This window comes from Scyliorhinus canicula, chromosome 8 (genome assembly GCF_902713615.1).
Source record: "Scyliorhinus canicula chromosome 8, sScyCan1.1, whole genome shotgun sequence".
NCBI lineage: Eukaryota > Metazoa > Chordata > Chondrichthyes > Carcharhiniformes > Scyliorhinidae > Scyliorhinus > Scyliorhinus canicula.
Genome location: NC_052153.1, coordinates 188,513,507 through 188,536,910, shown reverse-complemented (window position 1 = coordinate 188,536,910; position 23,404 = coordinate 188,513,507). Strand labels below are relative to the sequence as shown.

The 23,404-nt window shown below is 42.7% G+C and overlaps 1 protein-coding gene across 7 annotated transcripts in view; it reads left to right on the top strand.

The window, feature by feature from the left end:
* Positions 1–23,404, top strand: part of add1 (adducin 1 (alpha)) — a 211,472-nt gene that overhangs the window by 160,197 nt on the left and 27,871 nt on the right. For 3 of the 7 annotated variants that reach the window (XM_038805871.1, XM_038805872.1, XM_038805873.1), the window contains exons 12-14: positions 6,280–6,369; positions 6,492–6,509; positions 8,410–8,496. In XM_038805871.1, the coding sequence (XP_038661799.1) occupies positions 6,280–6,369; positions 6,492–6,509; positions 8,410–8,496 (195 nt within the window). The remainder of the gene's footprint in view (positions 1–6,279; positions 6,370–6,491; positions 6,510–8,409; positions 8,497–23,404) is intronic. The other 4 variants (XM_038805874.1, XM_038805876.1, XM_038805875.1 and 1 more) reach the window with 2 other exon arrangements.

The window sequence follows — 23,404 nt, the reverse complement described above, 5'->3', positions numbered from 1 at the left end:
GAAGCATTGGAAATGGTACAGAGGAGATTTACAAGGATGTTGCCTGGTATGGAGGGAAGATCTTATGAGGAAAGGCTGAAGGACTTGAGGCTGTTTTCGTTAGAGAGAAGAAGATTAAGAGGTGACTTAATTGAGGCATACAAGATGATCAGAGGATTAGATAGGGTGGACATTGAGAGCCTTTTTCCTCGGATGGTGATGTCCAGCACGAGGGTACATAGCTTTAAATTGAGGGGAGATAGATATAGGACAGATGTCAGAGCTAGGTTCTTTACTCAGAGAGTAGTAAGGGTACTAAGGGTAGTAAGAGAATGCCCTGCCTGCAACAGTAGTGGACTCGCCAACACTCAACGCATTCAAATGGTCATTGGATAGGCATGTGGACGATAAGGGAATAGTGCAGATGGGCTTTAGAAGGGTTTCACAGGGCGGTGCAATATCGAGGGCCGAAGGGCCTGTACTCCGCTGTAATGTTCTATGTTCTAACTGACAATCGCAATTGCTTTACTTAGTTTGAGGGCCCGTTTACCCAATTCTTTATGGGCCTGCCTCCAAAAATCTTATCGGACTCCTAGTCCGATTTTGGGGTGTCGGTCCACTGTACCGATTTGAGTTTTTTTTAATTCAAATACATGATCTGGGGAGGAAGTGGCTTAGTGGTATTGTCGCTGAACTGGTAAACCAGAAACCCAGGGTAATGCTCTGGCGACCCAGGTTCGAATCCTGCCTACTGCAGAATAATAAAAATCTGGAATTAAAAGTCTAATGATGATCATGAAACAATTGTTGTAAAAAACCATCTGGTTCACTAATGTCCTTTAGGGAAGGGAATCGGTCGTCCTTACCTGGGTCTGGCCTACATGTGACTCCAGGCCCACAGCGATGTGGTTGACTCTGAAATAGCCGAGCAGACGTTCAGCTTGTCATCGGGGCCCACATCCTTACGGAGCAGCATCATAAAGTTTGAAAGTGCTGGAAAATTCTTGTGACACTGAAATGGACAGAAGCATTGTCAATGAAATTCAATGTGGAGAAGTGTGAAGCGATGCACTTTGAGAGAATTGACATGGACAGTCAGCATACTATAAATAGCATGATTTTGGGGGCAGCAGGGTAGCATGGTGGTTAGCATAAATGCTTCACAGCTCCAGGGTCCCAGGTTCGATTCCCGGCTGGGTCACTGTCTGTGTGGAGTCTGCACGTCCTCCCCCTGTGTGCGTGGGTTTCCTCCGGGTGCTCCGGTTTCCTCCCACAGTCCAAAGATGTGCGGGTTAGGTGGATTGGCCATGCTAAATTGCCCGTAGTGTCCTAATAAAAGTAAGGTTAAGGGGAGGGTTTGTTGGGTTACGGGTATAGGGTGGATATGTGGGTTTGAGTAGGGTGATCATGGCTCGGCACAACATTGAGGGCCGAAGGGCCTGTTCTGTGCTGTACTGTTCTATGTTCTATGTGGAGGACTTCCTCCCAATCGGTGCGACTGGCCAATTCTTTTAATGTTCTGGCTTAGTAACGAAGGGTATGGGAATCAATCGGGATAGGTGTCTGGTTTATACTAAATTCCCTCCCACAGAGTATTCCCAATTCTCTCGGCTATCATAACTGAATACACAGTATGAAAAGCAGTATCTCCTAGTTTATGGCCCAATTCGCTGGTTGAAATCTGTATTAATCTTTCACTCAAGACCTCTTATCACCTAGGGCATTTGCTCTCTTTATTCAAGCTCAGGCAGAGTGTTGGAATATATGGGGTTGTCGGAGTAACATGGTCACTTCTTATCGAAGTCCCTTCTGGGGTGCCACTGTTGTATCTGTCCAATTCAGATACTTTCAACCAGTTTATTTACATAAATGTTTTATCTAGGTATCCTTAATATCGCAGAGAACAAAGTACAAACACGGGTGTAAATTCAGACCTCCTTTATTCAACACAATTACCTGTATGTTACCCACAAAATATATTCTAGAGGTAACCAAGATTAGTTTATACTACCTGTAAAGATGGCATGGTAGGGCTGTGGCTGCTCGAGTCCCTCTGGTCCGTCGTCACTCAGGTGTTTCTCACTGGCAGCTTCTTCCTTCTTTCCTTCCTTCTCTGGTCTGGTTGCGTCTTCGCTCACGAGGTGCCGGAGTGCCTTTTTCTATCCCCTTTGGCTTTGCGCCCTTTTGCGACTTCCCTTGGCCTTCCAGAAGGGGATTCCAGTATCCAATGATCCGATTGATGCCAGATTGACAGGGCACCTTGGCCCATCCCAGTTGTCCATTTCCGGTGACATTATTCGCATGTACACCCTTACCAAATAAGGTGACGGCGGAAACTCTAGGCACCCGAGAATCTGGCTCAATCTGGGCTTTCAACAATAGATCAGTGTATCTCAATTGGATCGATTATCTCTTGATGGCCAGCTGACAGGGCAGGTCCAGACATGTCCTGGCAGTCTGTCTGGTTTCAGTGTATTCGAACTTGGCCAGTTCGAATTCCCATGGGGCTGTGTGCTGAAGTGGCTTTGGCTTGATTTAGATACATAGATACATAGAACATACAGTGCAGAAGGAGGCCATTTGGCCCATCGAGTCTGCACCGACCCACTTAAGCCCTCACTTCCACCCTATCCCCGTAACCCAATAACCCCTCCTAACCCTTTGGTCACTAAGGGCAATTTATCATGGCCAATCCACCTAACCTGCACGTCTTTGGACTGTGGGAGGAAACCGGAGCACTCGGAGGAAAGCCACGCAGACACGGGGGAACGTGCAGACTCCGCACAGACAGTGACCCAGCGGGGAATTGAACCTGGGACCCTGGCTCTGTGAAGCCACAGTGCTATCCACTTGGGCTACCGTGCTGCCCAATTCTTTAATTTGAAATACCCAATTTAATCGGGTGTAAAACTAAGCCCTGCCAGGTTACCACAGATTTATCCCTACCCACCTCTGCCCCACCTCCAATATTTCTCACCTACATGTTCCTCAGCGACATAATTCAAGCACACGGCATTAGTGGTCACATGTACCTAAATGACACCTAGCTCTGCCTCCCCCACTGCCAGACTGCTTGTCTGACATCAGGTAATGTATGTGCAGATTCCCTCAAGTAAGTAGTGAAAGGGCTAAAGCTTTTGGGAATTCAATTCCCACAAGCAACACTATCCCTCTCTGTCACAAGCTTGGGGGATTCTCGCAAGGATTTGCCGATGTCATGTCCACGGTACTAAAGACAAGGGTGGCGCTGAGTCCAGAGCTGGTGATCTTTTGAGTGTCGGAAGACCCCGGAGTCCAGGGGCCCAGAGATGCTGATGTTTTGGCCTTTGCCTCCCTGGTAGTCCGGAGACGGGTCTTGTTGGCGTGAAGGGACTCGGAGCCCCCGAAATCGGGGGTTTGGGTTAGTGACGTAGCCGGGTTTCATAGGCTTGTAAAGATCAGGTTCGCCCTGAGAGAATTGGCGTTAGGGGTCGCCTGGAGGTGACAGCCGTTTATCGACTTCTTCGGGGAAAATTAAGCTGTTAGCAGATACGATAGGGGGGAGGTGGGAGGCGGTTAGGGAGGGGGGGCGGCAGAGGGGAGATAGTTTAGGCGAGAGGAGGAGGGGGGACTGGGGAACTCTGTGTAAGCCATGTTGGCTGGGTATGGTTGTTGGTTGGGTGGGTGTTATTCACTGCGTTATGTTTGCATTCGAAATTGTTGTTTAAAAAAATCACAAATGCCTTAATAAAATGTTTTCACTATCCCTCTCTCTGCAACTGAGGCTGAGCCAGACTGGCCACAATCTTGGTGCCATATTTGAGATGAGCTTGCAACCACACATCAATGTCACTACTTAGGCCGCCTGTTTCTACCTTCATAACATATCTACTCCACCCCTCCCTCAGCTCGTATGCTGCTGAAACACTCATTAATGCCTTGTTACTTGGACACTTGTCTTATTCTACGTACTCCTCGCCAGTCTCCCCCCTCCTATCCTTCATAAATTTGAGTCCATCCAGAACTCTGCCTGTGCCTTTAATTTTATCACATCCAGCTCATCCATCACATTTTTAAATTACTCTTGTTGTTTCCAGATCTTTCCATGACCTCACCTCTCCCTGTTTGTGTCCCACAACTCCAGGAGACATCAGCACTCAACTAATTCTGGCCTCTTGAGCATCCTGATTTTAATTGCCCCACTATAGGTGGATGCACCTTCAGCTAACTAGGCTGTGGAATTCCGTCTTCAGTCCTTTGAGCATGGAATCACCTAAATGTCCTGATCCAATGAAAAGTAAAATATTAGCCTGATGAATCCATAACAAATTAAAATTAAAGCTCTGTCAGACAATAGTAAAATCAGGAAGCACTCTTTTACGCAAAGTGTAAAATCTGGACCAGCCACAAAAAGCTGTTGAGTCTAGGGTTAGAGGAGGGTGGTCAGTTGGAAAAAATCAAAACCAAAATAGATTTTTGTTCAGCAAGGATTTTGAGGTATGCGGAGTAAAGTCAAGTAAATGGAATACAGAACAAACATAAGAATTAGGAGCAGGAGTAGGCAATTCATCCTCTTATGCTTGCTCCACCATCTGATTGTGGTCTCTACTTTCCAGTCCACTCCCTATACCGTTTGAATACTGTACGGTAATACTGAGTTAGATTCTTGACCTACATGGGATTTATTGCTCCATTGCTCTGGGGCAAAGAATTCCAGAGACTAATGACCCTCTGAAAATAAATTATTTCACCTCCTCTCCTTTTTAAATGGCGAACCCCTTTTAAATTGTGTCCCCTAGTTCTAGTTCTCCCAAAAAAGGAAACAACCTTTCAGCATCCACCTTGTCAAGTTCCCTCAGGGTCTTGCAAGTTTCAATAGGTTCTGTCTTATTCTTATAAACTCCAGTGGATACAGGTCAAACTGTCCAACCTTTCCTCATAAAACAATCCCTTTATTCCAGGAATCAGTTGAGTGAACTTTCTCTGTACAAAGTACTACCCACGTGGTTTCAACAATGCCCTGTACAACTATAGTAAAATGTTGCTTCTTTACCTTCATTCCCTTTGCAATAAATGACTGGTACAAATCAGCTATAATCCAATTATGTTGGATAACAGATTGGATGGGCTGGATGGCCAGCTCCTCTCCTATGTTTCTAATTCTACTGAGGCATGTTAGATCCTTACTTCCAGTTCAGAATGGCAGTTTGTTCACGGGTCGTGTTAGGGAAATAAATAACTTTTGTGCAGTGTTTCAGGACAGCATGGTAGCACAAGTGGATAGCACTGGCTTCACAATGCCAGGGCCCCAGGTTCGATTCCCCGCTGGGTCACTGTCTGTGCGGAGTCTGCACGTTCTCCCTTGTCTGCGTGGGTTTCCTCCGGGTGCTCCGGTTTCCTCCCACGGTCCAAAGATGTGCAGGTTAGGTGGATTGGCCATGATAAATTGCCCTTAGTGACCAAAAAGGTTAGATGGGGTTATTGGGTTACGGGGATAGGGTGGAAGTGAGGGCTTAAGTAGGTCGGTGCAGACTCGATGGGCCGAATGGCGTCCTTCTGCACTGTAATTTCTATAATGGTTAGATGTACTGGGGCTGGTTTAGCACAGGGCTGAATCGCTAGCTTTGAAAGCAAGCCAAGGCAGGCCAGCAGCATGGTTCAATTCCCGTACCAGCCTCCCCGAACAGGCGCCAGAATGTGGCAACTAGGGGCTTTTCACTGTAACTTCATTTGAAGCCTACTTGTGACGATAAGCAATTTTCATTTCATTTCATTTTCATTCATTTTCATTTCATTTCATGTAATTCTGTCTTTTTATAGCTATAAAAATGTGACTTGGGCAGCACGGCAGTGGTTAACATTGCTGTGTCTCAGCGCCGAGGTCCCAGGTTCGATCCCAGCTCTGGGTCACTGTCCGTGTGGAGCTTGCACCTGTGTTTCTGTGGGTTTCGCCCCCACAACCCAAAGATGTGCATGGTAGGTGGATTGGCCACGCTAAATTTCCCCTTAAGTGGAAAAAAATTCCAATTTGCCCCTTAATTGGGGAAAAAAAATGAATTGGGTACTCTAAATTTATAATTTTCTTTAAAATGTGACTTTTCCATAATCTGAGTTTATATTGCAAACCCTATTTTTAAATTCTGGCGAGTTATTTGTGGTAATTTTCAATTATCCATGGCGCATTCTTGTAAAAGAGTTACTAAAGTGCAAAATGATACAATTTTATTTAGCCAGTCACAAGTATATATGTTGTATAGTAGTAGAGTTACCCCTGAATGAAGAGAAAAGTAATGATTTTCGTTCATTGTCCTTCCCTTATAGATTCGAGAACAAAATTTGCAAGATATAAAGACTGCGGGACCTCAATCTCAGTTACTCTGTGGTGTTGTGCTGGATAGGTCCTTTGCTCAGGTGAGAACTTCATGTTGCATAGAAGAAAAAATTCTGCACTTCTTTCTTTTGTCATTATTTAGTTTGTCAATATGTCACTATCTTTCCCTAACATTTTGATAACACTATTCTTTAAATGGCAGAATTTATCTATGTGGGAGGTAAGTTCTAGTGATAACTCTACTGTGTTTAATATGCAAAATATTTGAGCAAGAATGCAGATACGGCGGAACAAAAACAATATTGACAATCGAGTAATAGCATGCCAATCAGAGCTCCTGCAAACCATTGCTGAATGCAGTTATCTGTGCATGCTCTTAGATATGACTCTGGTACGCATCGTAAGCATGCTGAGTATACTGGTCAGGCTTTCAAAACCTCATTTCACTTGTACAATTTAATTAAATGGGGATTGATCAAGTATACTTCAGAGCTTAAATTTTGGTAAGTTCTTGGGTCTCTGGTACGAGATCGTAATATAAAGAAATGATTTTGTCATTCAAAATTACAAAGCGTCTGAAAAGGCCACAAGGAGATTAAACTGCAAAGCTTCCCCTGAAACCTTTGCATAAACTGTGTTACATAATAATTGTACAGCAAGAAGTCTTACAACACCAGGTTAAAGTCCAACAGATTTGTTTTGAATCACTAGCTTTCGGAGCACGGCTCCTTCCTCAGGTGAATGAAGAGGTGGGTTCCAGAAACATATTATAGACAAAGTCAAAGATGCAATATGATATTTTGAATGCAAGTATTTGCAGGTAATTAAGTCTACAGGTCCAGATGGAGCAACTGGAGAAAACGACTTGGGCAACATTGTCTACCTCATACGCTGCAGGAAAGGATGTCCCAAAGGGTGGTATATTGGCGGGACATCGCGCGACAATCGCCAGGCAGGAATGTTCCCTTCCAGTCGGGTAACATTTCAGAAGTCAAGGGCATTCAGCCTCTGATCTTCGGGTAAGCGTTCTCCAAGGCGGCCTTCAGGACACCACCACCACCACCGTTTGGCCTGGGCTTGCAAAATCCTACCAACTATCCTGGCTTGAGACAATCACACCTCTTTAACCTGTGATTATCCCTCTCTCCAGTTGCTCCGTCTGGACTTCGACTTAATTACCTTCAAAGACTTGCATTCAAAATATCATATTGCATCTTTGACTTTGTCTATAATATGTTTCTGGAACCCACCTCTTCATCCACCTGAGGAAGGAGCAGTGCTCCGAAAGCCAGTGATTCAAAACAAACCTGTTGGACTTTAACCTGGTGTTATAAGACTTCTCACTGGGCTCACCCCAGTTCAATGATCCACATCATAATTGTAGAAAGTTTGTTTGCAATTTGCAGATAGTATCTCCAATCTGAAAGGATTACAGCTAATATCTTGATTATTTTCATCAATCTATGTAGCACTTAATGTATTTTGTATGATTTGAAATATGCTTTTAAATTTAATTTTGAAATTGAACAACATAAGTTGATCAATGTTATGACCTGTGTGGTTATTGTGCATTTTCCTGGCTACTTCTGCGCAATGAAAACAAGTTAAAGTAAAAATGGTTCTAGGTTTTAAAGTTGTCCCTGTCTGAAATTATCCAATTCTTGTTGATGGTGTAAGAAAGTTAGAAATATGTAACGGACTTTTGGTGTATTGGTCTTTTACATCTCTTAAATCCTTGGGTGGTCTACCTGATATGAATAATAAATTGAGCTAGATTCCTTTTTTCAAGCATCAATAAACTGAGACAACAAAAAATATCAAGCACCCCAAAGGACAAAAATAGTGTTCTTCACAGCATATATTAAATATATTTATTTATAGCTTTAGGTGAAGTTTCTATAACAATTAGCGTATGAGATCATGAAAGTTTGACTGGTTCAAAGCTCCCTGTGTGCACATCATCAGTGTTGGGTTTATAGCCTGCATGCCATCCTCTCCTAGCCATCCTGCTACTAAATAAGTAAGTTGCATGAAAATGACTTGATATTATGATGGTTTTGAGTTACCCAGTCTTTAAGGGAGGGTATGGTTTGCATTGTTTACTCAATTTGCTGTTGCAGGATGCACCTCTCTCAGACTGTACGGAGTTTATTGATGGTCTCGATCTCTCAAAGCAAGCCTTAAATCCTGCTAACCCTGTTAGAAAGGTACTTACTGACCTGTTGTTGTTGAACTCTGCACCTATTACCATGTTTCCTCACCCAATAAATCTGCTATACTCCAAAATGCTTGATTTTTTTTTTTAAATCCAGAATACGTTTGTTGCTATTAAACTCTGGCTTACTGAAATCCATAAGAATAGGGCAGGGAACTATATCACATGAAATATTGCATTAGTTGTTTTCTAACTTCAGTGCCTTAAGTGATCAGGCATAGATTGTGAACAATGTGATTGTTGAAATCAGTTTTCGAGAAATAGTTGCCAAGTTTGCATAAATTGAGAAAGTCCAAAAATCCCTGCAATTTAGACCAGCAGGAGATATTTGTAACCAAAGAAGACTTTAATTTATAACTTACGGACTTGAAGTTTAAACTCCTGTGAATTATGCTGCAGTATTTATGTTCTTGATATTAATTTGGCCTATCTGCTCAGAGTAAGAAGAGCATTTGTGGAAAGGAGAAGGAGTATTCCTCTCTCGTAAAGGCCATCGATTTTAGACCAATGTATGCATGTGGGGCAGCAGGTCTCCATGGGAGGAAATAGAGAATTTCCCCAAATATAGCGAAAGCTATGTTTAATCAAGAGACTGAGTAATAAAACAATTTGCACCCCTATTCTTCGCCCTGCCCCAACCTTGATGAGAAATGTGACTCTCATTTTAAAAACTTGCTGAGACCATCTGTATTAGTTCATCAGATGTTTTCTTTGGATACAGTGAAATTTACTCCTGCTTTACACGTTTTGTAAAGCTCTTTGCTTAATGGAAAGGAATTGAAAGCAAAGTAAACCGAAGCAGCTGGTGGCCTTTCCATTTTGGCAAGGCAAAGGGAAGAAAGGACTTGTGTAGATAACCAAAGTCAGAGGAACAAAGTGTTGAATTTATAGAGTTGGAGAACTGCATAGAGGGAAAGGAGATGTGGCGAAATGTTTTCTGAGTACTTTTATATTTGGCTTTGTGACCTCAATCGTTGTTTTATAGAACAGAAGAAAATAGTTTTACGGGTTTGTGTGCATTTAATCTTTTTTCCTCTGGGCCCCTTAGGATTTATCTTATTGATCTCTAAAAAGAAAATGTGATCATCTATATATATTTTGTTCTATGGGATAAAAGAATTGTGCATACTATTGATCAACACTTGTAAATAAGCTGCTTATGTTGTAAAGAAGTCAACGGGCCAAAGAGAAGCATAATGCAGTACGAGGGCAAATGTTCATGAATTTCAGTTTGCTGTCTGAGACACGCAGATCCTGTACTTTAATCTGACAGAAATTCATGCAGCCCTCACCCGATGATGGCCTTGGCTGACATTCTCTTATTTTTACAATGGAGAAGTCCCTCAATGGATGTATGGAGGAATGTTGAACAGGCATTCTACTAGTTAGAGATGTAGAACTTGAGGGGAAACTTCTTGGCCTCTCTGCAACCAGCCATGGCTACCTGCTGAAACCTTGATAGATGAATACACATTCTCATCTCCAGTTTCCTTCAAGCAGCTATCTTCTTAAGTCTGTGTTTCTTTAAACTCAGCTTAAAATGATCTGTACAGCTTTCTCTCAAGCAAGCTACCTTAATACGAAAGCATCAGCCCAATGCTAAGTACAAAGTATATTCATCAGCTGCTTCAAGCAAGTCCATGTAAGTGGCTTTGACAAAGATGTACATGCTTGAGATTGACTTTCTTTAACTGAAAGTTGGTGAAGGACCAGTGAGGACAGGAATCTTCTCTTTCTGTAACCATTTCCCCATTTTGTCTTGAGTCTATCCTGTAACTTGGCCTAGTGGTTAGCACAACCGCCTCACGGCGCTGAGGTCCCAGGTTCGATCCCGGCTCTGGGTCACTGTCTGTGTGGAGTTTGAACATTCTCCCCGTGTCTGCGTGGGTTTCGCCCCCACAACCCAAAAATGTGCAAGCTAGGTGGATTGGCCACGCTAAATTGCCCCTTAATTGGAAAAAATAATTGGGTAATCTAAATTTATTTTTTTTTAAAGTCTATTCTGTAGCTTGCTTCTGAATTTTTCATGTGGAATTGCATGTTTTGACGTTGTGATCCCTGAAGGGGAACTGTTGGCTTGTCTGGTGCAGTTTAACTTTAGTTGAAATTTTGCTATTATTAACGAAAACTGAAGGGATAAAAAAGAATTCCCTTCTGGAGGTTGGGCTGAATAGTTAGCATTCATTAATAATCTTAAGTATTGATATGATTTAGCATTTTAACCTTTTGAGGTTTGAAATATGAATTAATAACGTATAAATAGCTGTTGCATCTCCTCAATTACATAAGTGACTAACTTTAAAAATAATTCACTTCTTGTGATGTGTTTTGGACATCCTCAGGTCATGATAAATATTGCATAAATGTGTTATTTCTTCATTAATTATCCACTTACAAAAGTCAAAACCATCACTATAGCTAATCAACAGCATCTTAGCCAGTTAGATCCTTGATTAAGGAATTCCAGAAGTCAGTTCAAAATTCTACAATTTTCAGGGCATAATAATAATCGCTTATTGTCACAAGTAGGCTTCAATGAAGTTACTGTAAAAAGCTCCTAGTCGCCACATTCCGGCACCTATTCGGGGAGGCTGGTACGGGAATTGAACCCGCGCTGCTTGCATTGTTCTGCATTACAAGTCAGCTAGTTAGCCCACTGTGCTAAACCAGCCCCCTGTGCATCTATTTTCTTTGGAAGATCAGAATGCAAGTTAATATTATAAACCTCTATCGAAATCAATCTGATCTCAACTCTGTGCACAGTCGACAACTAGAGATATAAGCTGGACAAGCAATCTCTTGAGCATCTCATAATAAGCACTCGGGAGAACAATCTTGGTTAATGAAACTTTCTTGAAGGTTGAATGTTCTACGATGAGAAAAGATACAGTGCTAATACCCAATTGCAAACCTTTGGACTAAGGTCTTTCAAAAATTCAGGGTTTACATTCAAATTGTGATACCTGATTTCAGATGATAATACATTCAAGTCCTGATGGTACAAAGGTTCATAAGTTGCAGCACAGAAGGAGACCATCTGTGTCCATGCTGAATCTGCAAGAGTAACTCCGCTATTCACGTTCCCTATTCTTTTCCCTTGGCCCTGCAGAATTTTGATCTTCAAGTTTATGTCCAAACCACAGTTGACTCTCCCTCCACCATACACGGGTAGACCCTAACTACTTTTATTTTTAAAATATTTTTATTCTCCATTTTCACATTTTCTCTCATTTGCACCCACCAACAATACACAATAAGCAGTAACGAATATAATGTCAATCCCCATATCAACAACAAAATCCCATCTTCCAAACAACCGTTAACATAAACAAATAACAAAAAGGAATCCGGAATCACCCCTTCGTAACCATTAACACACAGCCCCCGCCTTCCCCAACCCCCCAACTAATGTTCAATGTTATTCAGTTCTTGAAAGTTCATAATGAATAATGCCCATGAATTGTTGAACCCCTCCATCCTTCCCCTCAGTTCAAACTTAATCTTCCCAAGAGTCAAGAATTCCAAAAGGTCCCCCCGCCACGCCAGGACACAGGGTGGAGAGGTTGCTCTCCATCCCAACAGGATCTGCCTTCGGGCAATCAACGAGGCGAAGGCTGTGACATCTGCCTCTGCACCCGTTTGCAACCCTGGCTGGTCCGACACCTCGAATATGGCCTCCCAAGGGCCCGGGTCCAGTTTCACGTGCACCACTTTAGAGATTACCCTAAAAACCTCCTTCCAGTAATCCTCCAGCTTTGGACAGGACCAAAACATATGAACTTGATTTGTGCCTCCTCCTTCCCCCCCCCCCCCCCCCCCCCCCCCCCCCCCCCCCCAGAACATTCGGACACATCTTCTACCCCCTTAAAGAGCCAGCTCATCCTCGTCCTTTTGAGGTGTGCTCTATATGCCATCTTCAGCCGTATCAGCCCCAATCTCACACACGAGGTGGAGACGTTCACTCTCCAGAGCACCTCACACCAGAACCCCTCCTCCATACACTCTCCCAAATTTTCCTCCCACTTTGCTTTGATCCCTTCCAGTGGTGCCTTCTCCTCTTCCAAAATAGCTCCGTACACCGCTGACACTACCCCCTTCTCCAGTCCCCCTGTCGTCAGCACCTCCTCCAGCAATGTGGAGGCCGGCGCCACCAGGAAGCTCTGTATCTCCTTCCACGCAAAATCTTGAACCTGCATGTATCTAAACATTTCCCCCTGCTCCAGCCCATACTTCGCTTCCAGCTCCTTCAATCTTGGAAACCGGTCCCCAAGAAACAAATCTTTTCGTATCTTAATCCCCTTCTCCTCCTGTTTCCGAAATATTTCCGTCCCATTTCCCTGGCTAAATCTGTGGTTCCCCTGAATCAGCATTTCCCTTGACCCTGACCCTAACCCGAAGTGTTGGCCAAACTGCCTTCAAATTCTCAATGAAGCTAATATTACCGGACTCCCTGAGTATTTCCCCGGGGCCCTCGGGAGCGGCAGTGTTGCTAGCGCCTTCAATCCCGACCCCCTGCACAAACTCTCCACCATTCTGTCCCATTGGGAATCAATCCCTCTGACCCAGCTCCGCACCTTCTCCACATTCGCCGCCCAGTAATAATACATCAGGTTCAGAAGATCCAAACTCCCTGCCTGCCTTCCCTTCTGTAGCAGCACCTTTCTAACTCTGGCCATCTTCCCTCCCAGTAGAACGAGGTAATCATTCCTTCAATTTCTCTGCAAAATGCCTTTGACGGGAAATTCGGCAGGCATTGGAAAAAATCCGAAATCGCGACAACACGTTAGATCCTAACTACTTGCTGTGCAAAAACAAATTTTTTTCTCATGTCACCATTGCTTCTTTTGCCATTCACCATAAGTCAGTGTCCTCTGTCTTGCCCTTTCTGCCAATGGGAACAGTTGCTTTTTATCTGCTTTGCCCAAACCCCTTATGATTTTAAATGCCTCAAGCAAATCCCTCCACCTTCTCTAAGGAGATCAAATGCAGCTTCTTCACATAGCTGAAGTTCCTCATCTTTGGATCCATTCTCAAAAATCCTTTCTTCAATCTCACTAACTCCGCCACTTACTTAGTAAAGTGCGATGTCCTTTGGGCACAGTACTCCAGTTAAAGCCAAGCTAGTGTTTTGTAAAGGTTCATGAACTCTTATGTCTCTATTTATAAAGATCTTTTTAACCACTTTCTCAACTAGCCCTGTAATCTTCAACAATTTGGGCACATACCCCCTGGTGTCTTTCCGTTCCTGCACTCCATTTAGAATTGTGTTCTTGATTTTACATTGTGTCTGCCCATTCCATCAGCCTGTTTATGTCCTTTTGATCACAATACTTCCAACTTTTGTGTCATCTGCTAATTTTGAAATTGTGCCCTGTACACCCAAAGTCTAGATCATTAATATATATCAAAAATAGCTGAGATCCTACTACCTGGTGAATCCCACGTTACACCTTCCTTAAAGCCCAAAAAACAACAGTTCATCACTCGTCTGTTTCCTGTCACTAAGCTAAATTTGTTTCCATGCTGTCACAGCCCATCCTGTTTTATTCCATGGGTTTCAACTTTTCTAGCATCCCTATTCTGTGGCACTTTATCAAATGCCTTTAGAAGTCCATGTACACTCATAACTGCATTACCCTCATCAACTTTCCCTGCAATCTCATCAGAAAACTGTTGAATATGATTTGCCGTTAACAAATCCATGCTGACTTTCCTTAATTAATTGCACGCTTCTCCAAGTAAGAAGTCTTACAACATCAGGTTAAATTCCAACAGGTTTGTTTCAAATCACTAGCTTTCGGAGCAATGCTCCTTCCTCGGGAGAATGAAGAGGTAGGTTCCAGAGACATATATATAGATAAAGTCAAAGATACAAGGCGATACTTTGAATGCAAGCATTTTTAGGTAATTAAGTCTTATGCAGATCGACTTAATTACCTGCAAGTGATTTGATACAAACCTGTTGGACTTGTAAGATTTCTTACTGTGCTCACCCCAGTCCAGCGCTGGCATCTCCACATCACACTTGTCCAAGTAAGTGACTGTTAATATTCTCCTGGATTATTGATCTAAAGGTTTTCCCACCACTGAGGTTAAACTGACTGGCCAGTGGTGCTGTGCTTATTCTTACACCCTCTTTTAAGAAGGGTATAATACTTGCCATTCTCTAGTCCTCTGAGAACTCTCCCATATATATCTAATGAGGATTGGAGGATTATGTACAGTGCATCTAATAATCTTTATTAATGCCGTAAGTAGGCTTACATTAACACTGCAGTGAAGTTACTGTGAAAATCCCCTAGTCGCTATACTCCAGCGCCTGTTCGGGTACACGGAGGGAGAATTCAGGATGTCCAATTTATCTAACAACCACGACTTTTGGGATTTGTGGGAGGAAACCAGAGCACCTGGAGGAAACCCACGTAGACGAGGGAAGATCATGCAGACTCCTTTATTGGCTATTCAATGCAAGAGCTGTGCAAATTTGGTTTCTATGAAGTTTTCAAGCACAGGCAGTGACCCAAACCGGGATTCAAACCAGGGTCCCTGGCGCTGTGAAGCAACAGTGCTAACCACTGTGCTACCGTTCAGCCCATCTTCCATTCTTGTCTCCACACCCTTGCATTACATCTCAGCTTGTCCAGTTGCCCTATCAACTTTAAGTACAGCCAGCCTTTCTAATATCTCCTCTTTATCAATTTTTTGTCCATCCAGTATATCAACAACCTTCTCTTTCACCATGACTTAGGCATGTTGTCTTTCGTTGTATATACAGATGCATGTAATCATTTAGTGTCTTTAACAAGGTGCCGTACAGGAGACTTCAAGAAGTTAAGAGACCATGGTGTTAAGGGTAAGGTGCTGCCACGGATAAAGGATTTGGCTGACTGGCAGAGGCAGAGTGGGGTAAAAGGGTCTCTTTCAGGATGGCAGCCATTGACTAGTGGTATGCCTCCAGGGTCGGTGTTGGGATCACAACTTTTCATAATGTACATTAACAATCTGGAAAAAGGAACTGAAGTCACTGTTGCCAAGTTGCAGATAATACAAAGATATGTAGAGGCACACGGTAATATTGAGGAAGCAGGGAAGCGGCAGAAGGACTTAGACAGCCTAGGAGAGTGGACAAAGAAGTTGCAGATGGAATACAATGTGGGAAAAGTGTGAGGTTATGCACTTTGGAAGGAGAATTGGAGGCATAGACTATTTTCTAAATGGGGAGATGCTTCGGAAATCAGAAGCACAAAGGGACTTGGAAGTCCTTGTTCACGATTCTCTTAAGGTTAACATGCAGGATCAGTCGGCAGTTAGGAAGGCAAATGCAATGTTAGCATTCAAGTCGAGAGGGCTAGAATACAAGAGCAGGGATGAACTTTGAGGCTGTATAAGGCGCTGGTCAGATCCCATTTAGAGTATTGTGAGATGTTTTGGGCCCCATATCTAAGGAAGGATGTGCTAGCCTTGGAAAGGGTCCAGAGGAGGTTCACAAGAATGATTCCTGGAATGAAGAACTTGTCGTATGAGGAATGGTTGAGGACTCTGGGTCTGTACTTGTTGGAGTTTAGAAGGATAAGGGGGATCTTATTGAAACTTACAGGATACTGTGAGGCCTGGATAGAGTGGACATGGAGAGGATGATTCCACTTGTAGGAGAAACTAGAAGCAGAGGACGCCATCTCAGACTAAAGGGACGATCCTTTAACACTGAGATGAGGAGGAATTTCTTCAGCCAGAGGATGGTGAATCTGTGGAACTCTGTGCCGCAGAAGGCTGTGGAGCCCAAATCACAGAGTGTCTTTAAGACAGATTAAAATGTTCTTGATTAATAAGGGGGTCAGGGCTTATGGGGAGAAGGCAGGAGAATGGGGATGAGAAAATATCAACCATGATTGAATGGCGGAGACTTGATGGGCCGAGTAGCCTTCTGTTCCTATGTCTTATGGTCTCAGCCTCTTCTGCTCTCCCTGTGCCTCTTATTTCCTCCAATTTATTTTTTCATTTCCCCTCCGAGCTTCCTAAATTCAGCTTGGGTACCATTTGAATTGTCAGCCTGACACCCTTTTGTGCTTCACCTTACTCCAACTTTTCCATTATCCAGGGTGCTGTGCCTTTGGTTACCCGGTTACCCTACCTTCTATGTCATTGGAATGTACTTCCACTATACCTGAGCCAACTCCTCTTTTAAAGGCAGCCTATTATTCCATTTCAGTTTTGTAATCTTCCATTGTAATCTTCCAGCCTTTGAATCCACTTTATTTGGGAGAGATTTGTTTTCATCACATTGAAATTGGCTTTCCAAGTTAAATATTTTTACTCTAAATTGCTTTGAGTCCTTTACCCTAGCTAATCCAAACTTTATGATAGTGATCACTGTTTCCTAAATGTTCCACTAGCAACACTTAATCCATTTGACCAACCTCATTTTGAAGAACGAGTTCCAGCAATGCCTCCTTCCAATGCCTAAAAGTTTTCTGGACACACGTTATGAACTCTTTCCCCCTATTTGTCTTTATGCAATTATCAATGTATTATTAGGGTAATTAAAGTTCCCCATAATCACTTTTGTCTTTGCACTTCTGTGTAATTATCCTTGAAATTGCTCCTCTATATCTTTCCCACTATTAGTGATCAATATAATACATCCAGTGGTGAAATTATATTTCTATTGTTTCTTAATTTACTGTAACCAAATACATTCTTCCCCAGACCGTTCCACCAAATGCCCACATTTCATGAAGAGAATAATTAAACGTATTGCCAATGGTATTGTCTGATGCAAATAGCCGGCTGTGTGTGCTCATGGATGTTGAGCAAGCAACAGACTTGAGCAAATTAAAGTCAATTTATACGGATGACTTTTACGAATGGGCTCACCCCTCAGCATTTAATGATTTTCTAGTTGGTCTTCAGATCTGGGTGGCCATAATCTCAGTAGGGACACCTCCCTAATTCACCTGTGTGATATGTGCTTTCTTACCTAACCATAATTGATGGCTTTTGATTGAAGCCAACAATTTAGGCAGTTTTATGCTGTAAATCAGGGTGGAGATTACTCCAATCCAGTCTAGGGTTCTTATTGCAGTAGCAGAAAGAGATACCGTTGCGCGTTTTGAAAAACTTGAGGATAGACAAGTCCCCCGGGCCTGACGGGATATATCCAAGGATTCTATGGGAAGCAAGAAATGAAATTGCAGAGCCGTTGGCAATGATCTTTTCGTCCTCGCTGTCAACAGGGGTGGTACCAGAGGATTGGAGAGTGGCGAATGTCGTGCCCCTGTTCAAAAAAGGGAATAGGGATAACCCTGGGAATTACAGGCCAGTTAGTGTTACTTCGGTGGTAGGCAAAGTAATGGAAAGGGTACTGAGGGATAGGATTTCTGAGCATCTGGAAAGGCATTGCTTGATTAGGGATAGTCAGCACGGATTTGTGAAGGGTAGGTCTTGCCTTACAAGTCTTATTGACTTCTTTGAGGAGGTGACCAAGCATGTGGATGAAGGTAAAGCAGTGGATGTGGTGTACATGGATTTTAGTAAGGCATTTGATAAGGTTCCCCATGGTAGGCTTATGCAGAATGTAAGGAGGCATGGGATAGTGGGAAATTTGGCCAGTTGGATAATGAACTGGCTAACCGATAGAAGACAGAGAGTGGTGGTGGATGGCAAATATTCAGCCTGGAGCCCAGTTATCAGTGGCGTACCGCAGGGATCAGTTCTGGGTCCTCTGCTGTTTGTGATTTTCATTAACGACTTGGATGAGGGAGTTGAAGGGTGGGTCAGTAAATTTGCAGATGATACGAAGATTGGTGGAGTTGTGGATAGTGAGGAGGGCTGTTGTCGGCTTCAAAGAGACATAGATAGAATGCAGAGCTGGGCTGAGAAGTGGCAGATGGAGTTTAACCCTGACAAGTGTGAGGTTGTCCATTTTGGAAGGAGAAATATGAATGCGGAATACAGGGTTAACGGTAGGGTTATTGGCAATGTGGAGGAGCAGAGAGATCTTGGGGTCTATGTTCATAGATCTTTGAAAGTTGCCACTCAAATGGATAGAGCTGTGAAGAAGGCCTATGGTGTGCTAGCGTTCATTAGCAGAGGGATTGAATTTAAGAGCCGTGAGGTGATGATGCAGCTGTACAAAACCTTGGTCAGGCCACATTTGGAGTACTGTGTGCAGTTCTGGTCACCTCATTTTAGGAAGGATGTGGAAGCTTTGGAAAAGGTGCAACGGAGATTTACCAGGATGTTCCCTGGAATGGAGAGTAGGTCATACGAGGAAAGGTTGAGGGTGCTAGGCCTTTTCTCATTAGAACAGAGAAGGATGAGGGGCGACTTGATAGAGGTTTATAAGATGATTAGGGGAATAGATAGAGTAGACAGTCAGAGACTTTTTCCCCGGGTGGAACATACCATTACAAGGGGACATAAATTTAAGATAAATGGTGGAAGATATAGAGAGGATGTCAGAGGTAGGTTCTTTACCCAGAGAGTAGTGGGGGCATGGAATGCACTGCCTGTGGTAGTAGTTGAGTCGGAAAAGTTAGGGACCTTCAAGCGGCTATTGGATAGGTACATGGATTAGGGTAGAATAATGGAGTGTAGGTTAACTTCTTAAGGGCAGCACGGTAGCATTGTGGATAGCACAATTGCTTCACAGCTCCAGGGTCCCAAGTTCGATTTCGACTTGGGTCGCTGTCTGTGTGGAGTCTGTACATCCTCCCACAGTCCAAAGATGTGCAGGTTGGGAGGATTGGCCATGAAAAATTGTCCAAAATTCTATGATTAATCTAGGACAAAAGTTCGGCGCAACATCGTGGGCCGAAGGGCCTGTTCTGTGCTGTATTTCTCTATCTCTATCTATCTAACCGTGCAATTTCTGCTGAATTTGATCCAAGGTTTAATAGGTGCAAAAATTGTTTGCTAACCACTATTTATATCTTGAGTCAAACTGCAATGCCTAACTCCAGGAAATCCATTTATTTCTGCCAGGTGTCACAGTATGGATTTTACTAAGAATTAGGATGTTTAAAACAATATTTTCATGTTGAATCCAAACCTCTCCTCCTGCCCCACCTTCTGTAAATTCTAAGCCTTCTGTCTAATGAATAATTCAGTGGAGATTGATATCCAATCCTGTCACTTGTTAGTTTATTTTGTTTGATGGAAGCATTCTTCACATTACCCTATAGTTCACCCAACTGGATGTACTGCATCTTTTTCACAAGGGTTTCTTTGTAGAGCAATGATGCAATTTTGACTTTCGCTCCATGAAGAACTCCAAATATTTAGATTAGGCATAGGAAAGGGGCATGTGAGTGTTGCGCTTATATGACATCAGAAATTTATCATTGGCGATCATGAAACCCTCCCCATTGGCTACCCAAACGTACACATAATATACGGAAGGTTTCTGTTTTATGAATGAAAAACAAAATTAGTATGCAGGCCATTATCCAAGTAATTTCTTACAGAGGCTTTTTTCTGTGTGATGTTTCTGGCATGTCTTTTAACTTCTACTTTCTTAAATTGTAATGGATAATTTATCTACATAGATTACTGAATGCTTCTGTGGGGGGGGAATAGATTTCTATAGATGAGTTTACAGCATAAATTATTTAAATTAATTACTCTTGTCAAATTCCTGAATTGTTACCATTGGGGGTGAAATCACATATTGCTTGCAGGATGATCATAAGCTATAATTGGTTGAAACGCAACACCAGAAACTCCTTCAGAATTTCTCTTTAGTGGCACTGTTAAGTTTTATTGGTGCTAAATCTTGGTGCATGTATATTGTTTTATTTTGGTCTGTGTGACCAACTGCTCCTGAGCTAAGAGAGATAGAATGGGAAGGATCAGGATGAGTGCTGGCTTTCATCATCGAAAGGCAGGCTGACACCTCTCCGTAAAGCCATCAGGCACACTATCAGACAGCTGATGGACTTGGAACCCTGCATAATTCATGGTAATTGATTTTGTCTCAGGACTAGTAATGCAAACGTGTGGATTAGTAATGCAGAGTTTGAGCATTCAAATCCCAACTTGGTAGTTTAAGAATTTGAATTCAATTTATAAAATCTGGAAATAAAAAGCTGCCACAGCACCAGTAAATGTGATCATGAAGCAGTCGGAATGTTGTGTAAACCCAACTGGTTATAAGCACCTTTCGGGAGGGAAATCCAGTCACTTGATCTAACTGATACATGCCTCTAGTCCCACTTGGTAACCTGCTCTTTGAAATAGTTTGAAGCTGCTCCAATGTATCCAGGGAAAGTAAGAATGAGCAATAACTGGATTTTGCCAGCAAAGCACACATGCCAAGAATTAATTACATTCTTGGGGCCTGGAGAGGTCAAACGTCCTGTGGTGGCGAACGGGAGAGTGCCTGGTGGTATGGGAAAAATTGAGATTTTAATTTTTCATGTAGGCATTTATTTTATTACTGACATTCTATCATATGCTCAAAACAAGTAGCAATAATAAATGTGACTGTGTATTGAACTTTGCCTTGTGTTGAAACAATCTAATATTGATGTTTGCATGCTTTCCTGTTCATGGTTTACCTTCGCAATGACATGCATATTCATTACATGTGTTTTAACAAAGGTTCTAGTTCTCTTACCTTAAATTAAATTTATTTTTCTAATTTGTATCTAATGTATTTTCCTATCATTAGCACGATGCATCTTAATTGCTCTTGGATATTTTATTAAGAAAATGACAACTGCTTGTGCTTCCTACATTTGTTCAAAACAAGAAAAATTACATTTTTTGATAACCATTTAGTACAAATTGAGAGTAAAACTCAGAGTAGCAATTAACTTGCTGGCAAGCGCTATGACCAATTTTCACTAAGGGTGAAATGCTTCCATAACTTCCAGATAATTTAAGGATTGCTCTGTCTGCTGGCAATCATGGACTTTGAAAGATACAGAAATTCAAATGCATTTAATTATTTTCAGTAACTTAATTCATTCATGTGTGCTGTGCCTGAAGGCAGGTCCTTGGCTCATTGTCCGTTGATCCTTCGGCCTGAGCCACTTTTTTGACCGTTTCTGACTGGGGTACTTTGCCATTTCATTCCACTGTCAGGAGCAAGGTGAGCAGGCAAGTGCCAAATCTACTGCAGCTGCAATGGGAATCAAACCCACGCTGTTGATCGTGTTCTGAACCAAACGCTAAGCCCATTGCCAACTGAACTAACCGGCCCCTTCAGTAACTTGTTGCAATGAATTAAATTTGGCATCTGATCATTAGCTGCTGTTTGACCTTGTACATTTGCATCAGTGCAGAATCGAAAAATACCCATTTATTCTATGAGTCAGATGCAGATTTTGTCGATTTGACATTATTCAAACTGTACTGACAGAATATGTAGTGTAACTGCTGTTTGAGACAACCGATCAAACTATGTTGACTTAACTGGAAGTGGTGTAAGATTATCCCAACGGTAATTTGTGAACTTTTTGCCTTGCTGGCAAGCTATATGTTCAATTACCAGTAAGGATGATAACCTTGCAGTTTACTTGCATGTCATTCAGGTGAGACTTTAAATGAAGATCCTCTCTGCTCCGGATGTAAATGATTTTGTGATGCTATTTCAGAAAAGAATAGGGGACTTACCCATGCTCAGGCCAATATATATTCCTCAATTTACATCACCAAAACAGATGATCTGGCCATTATGGGGGTCAGTTGGCTGGATGGCTGGTTCATGATGTGGAGCCACACCAACAGCGCAGGTTCAATTGCCATACCGACTGAGGTTATTCATGAATGCTTTGCCTTCTCAACCTTGCCCCTCGCCTGAGGTGTGGTGATTCCGGTTAAATCACCACAAGTCAGCTCTTTCTCTCTCAAAAGTGAAAGCAGCCTATGATCATCTGGGGCAATGGTGACTTTCACTTTCGCTGTTCGTGAGAACTTGCTGTGCTCAAATCAGATGTTGCATTTCCTACATCGCAACAATAATTACACTTCAAAAGTACTTCATTTGTTGTAAAGTGCTTGGTTGGGATATCCTGCGGTCACAAAACGTGTACTATAAATGCAAATTTGCTTGTTGCTATTGGGGCAGCTGTTGAGTGTTGCATTTAAATTGGTATTTCATAACTATAGAAATGCGTGGATGGGGAGCTAGGTCCAGGCCACTATCCAGTGACTGCATTTGAAAAATGTGTGTGCTTGTGGACATTTTATTTTTATGTTTTTTTAATTTTAAGTGTCCAGTTCTTTTTTTTCCCCCCCAAGTAAGGGACAATTTAGCAGGCCAATCCACCTACATCCACATCTTTGGGTTGTGGGGGTGAGACCCGTACAAATACGGGGAGAATGTGCAAACTCCACACGGACAGTGACCTATGGCCGGGAACGAACCCGGGTCCTCGGTGCCACAGGGCAGCAGTGCTAACCATGCCACCATATTGCCCTTAAAAGTGCAATCTTACTGTAACGGAAAAAGGTGAACAGCAGAGAATGGTCTTGATCCATCGACCTCCAGGTTATGGGCCCAGCACGCTTCCGCTGCACCACTCTGCTGCGGGTGGACATTTGTGAGGATGGAATTGGAATTAGGTGTTATGCTTTCCAAGATGTCTAAACATGAAGATTATCACTTGAGCACACACAACGAGAAGTTACTTGAATCCACTCTTCGGTCAAAGTCAGGACCTTTAGATAGTTGGAAAGATGAGCATGAAGGAAGGATTATAGCCATAAGTATGACTTTTGAAGGAGGTCTAATTAACTTTCAGTAAAGAGGCACAGCCCCAATATTTTGCTTATAGACTATTTTCAGAATGAAAATCGGTTCTTTGTATATAAAGTGATGAGCCATGAAGCAGTGCCTGCATTCCCCAACTGGCAAGTTTCTAAATTCAATCATTCTTCAATGGAGAGTTACCAAG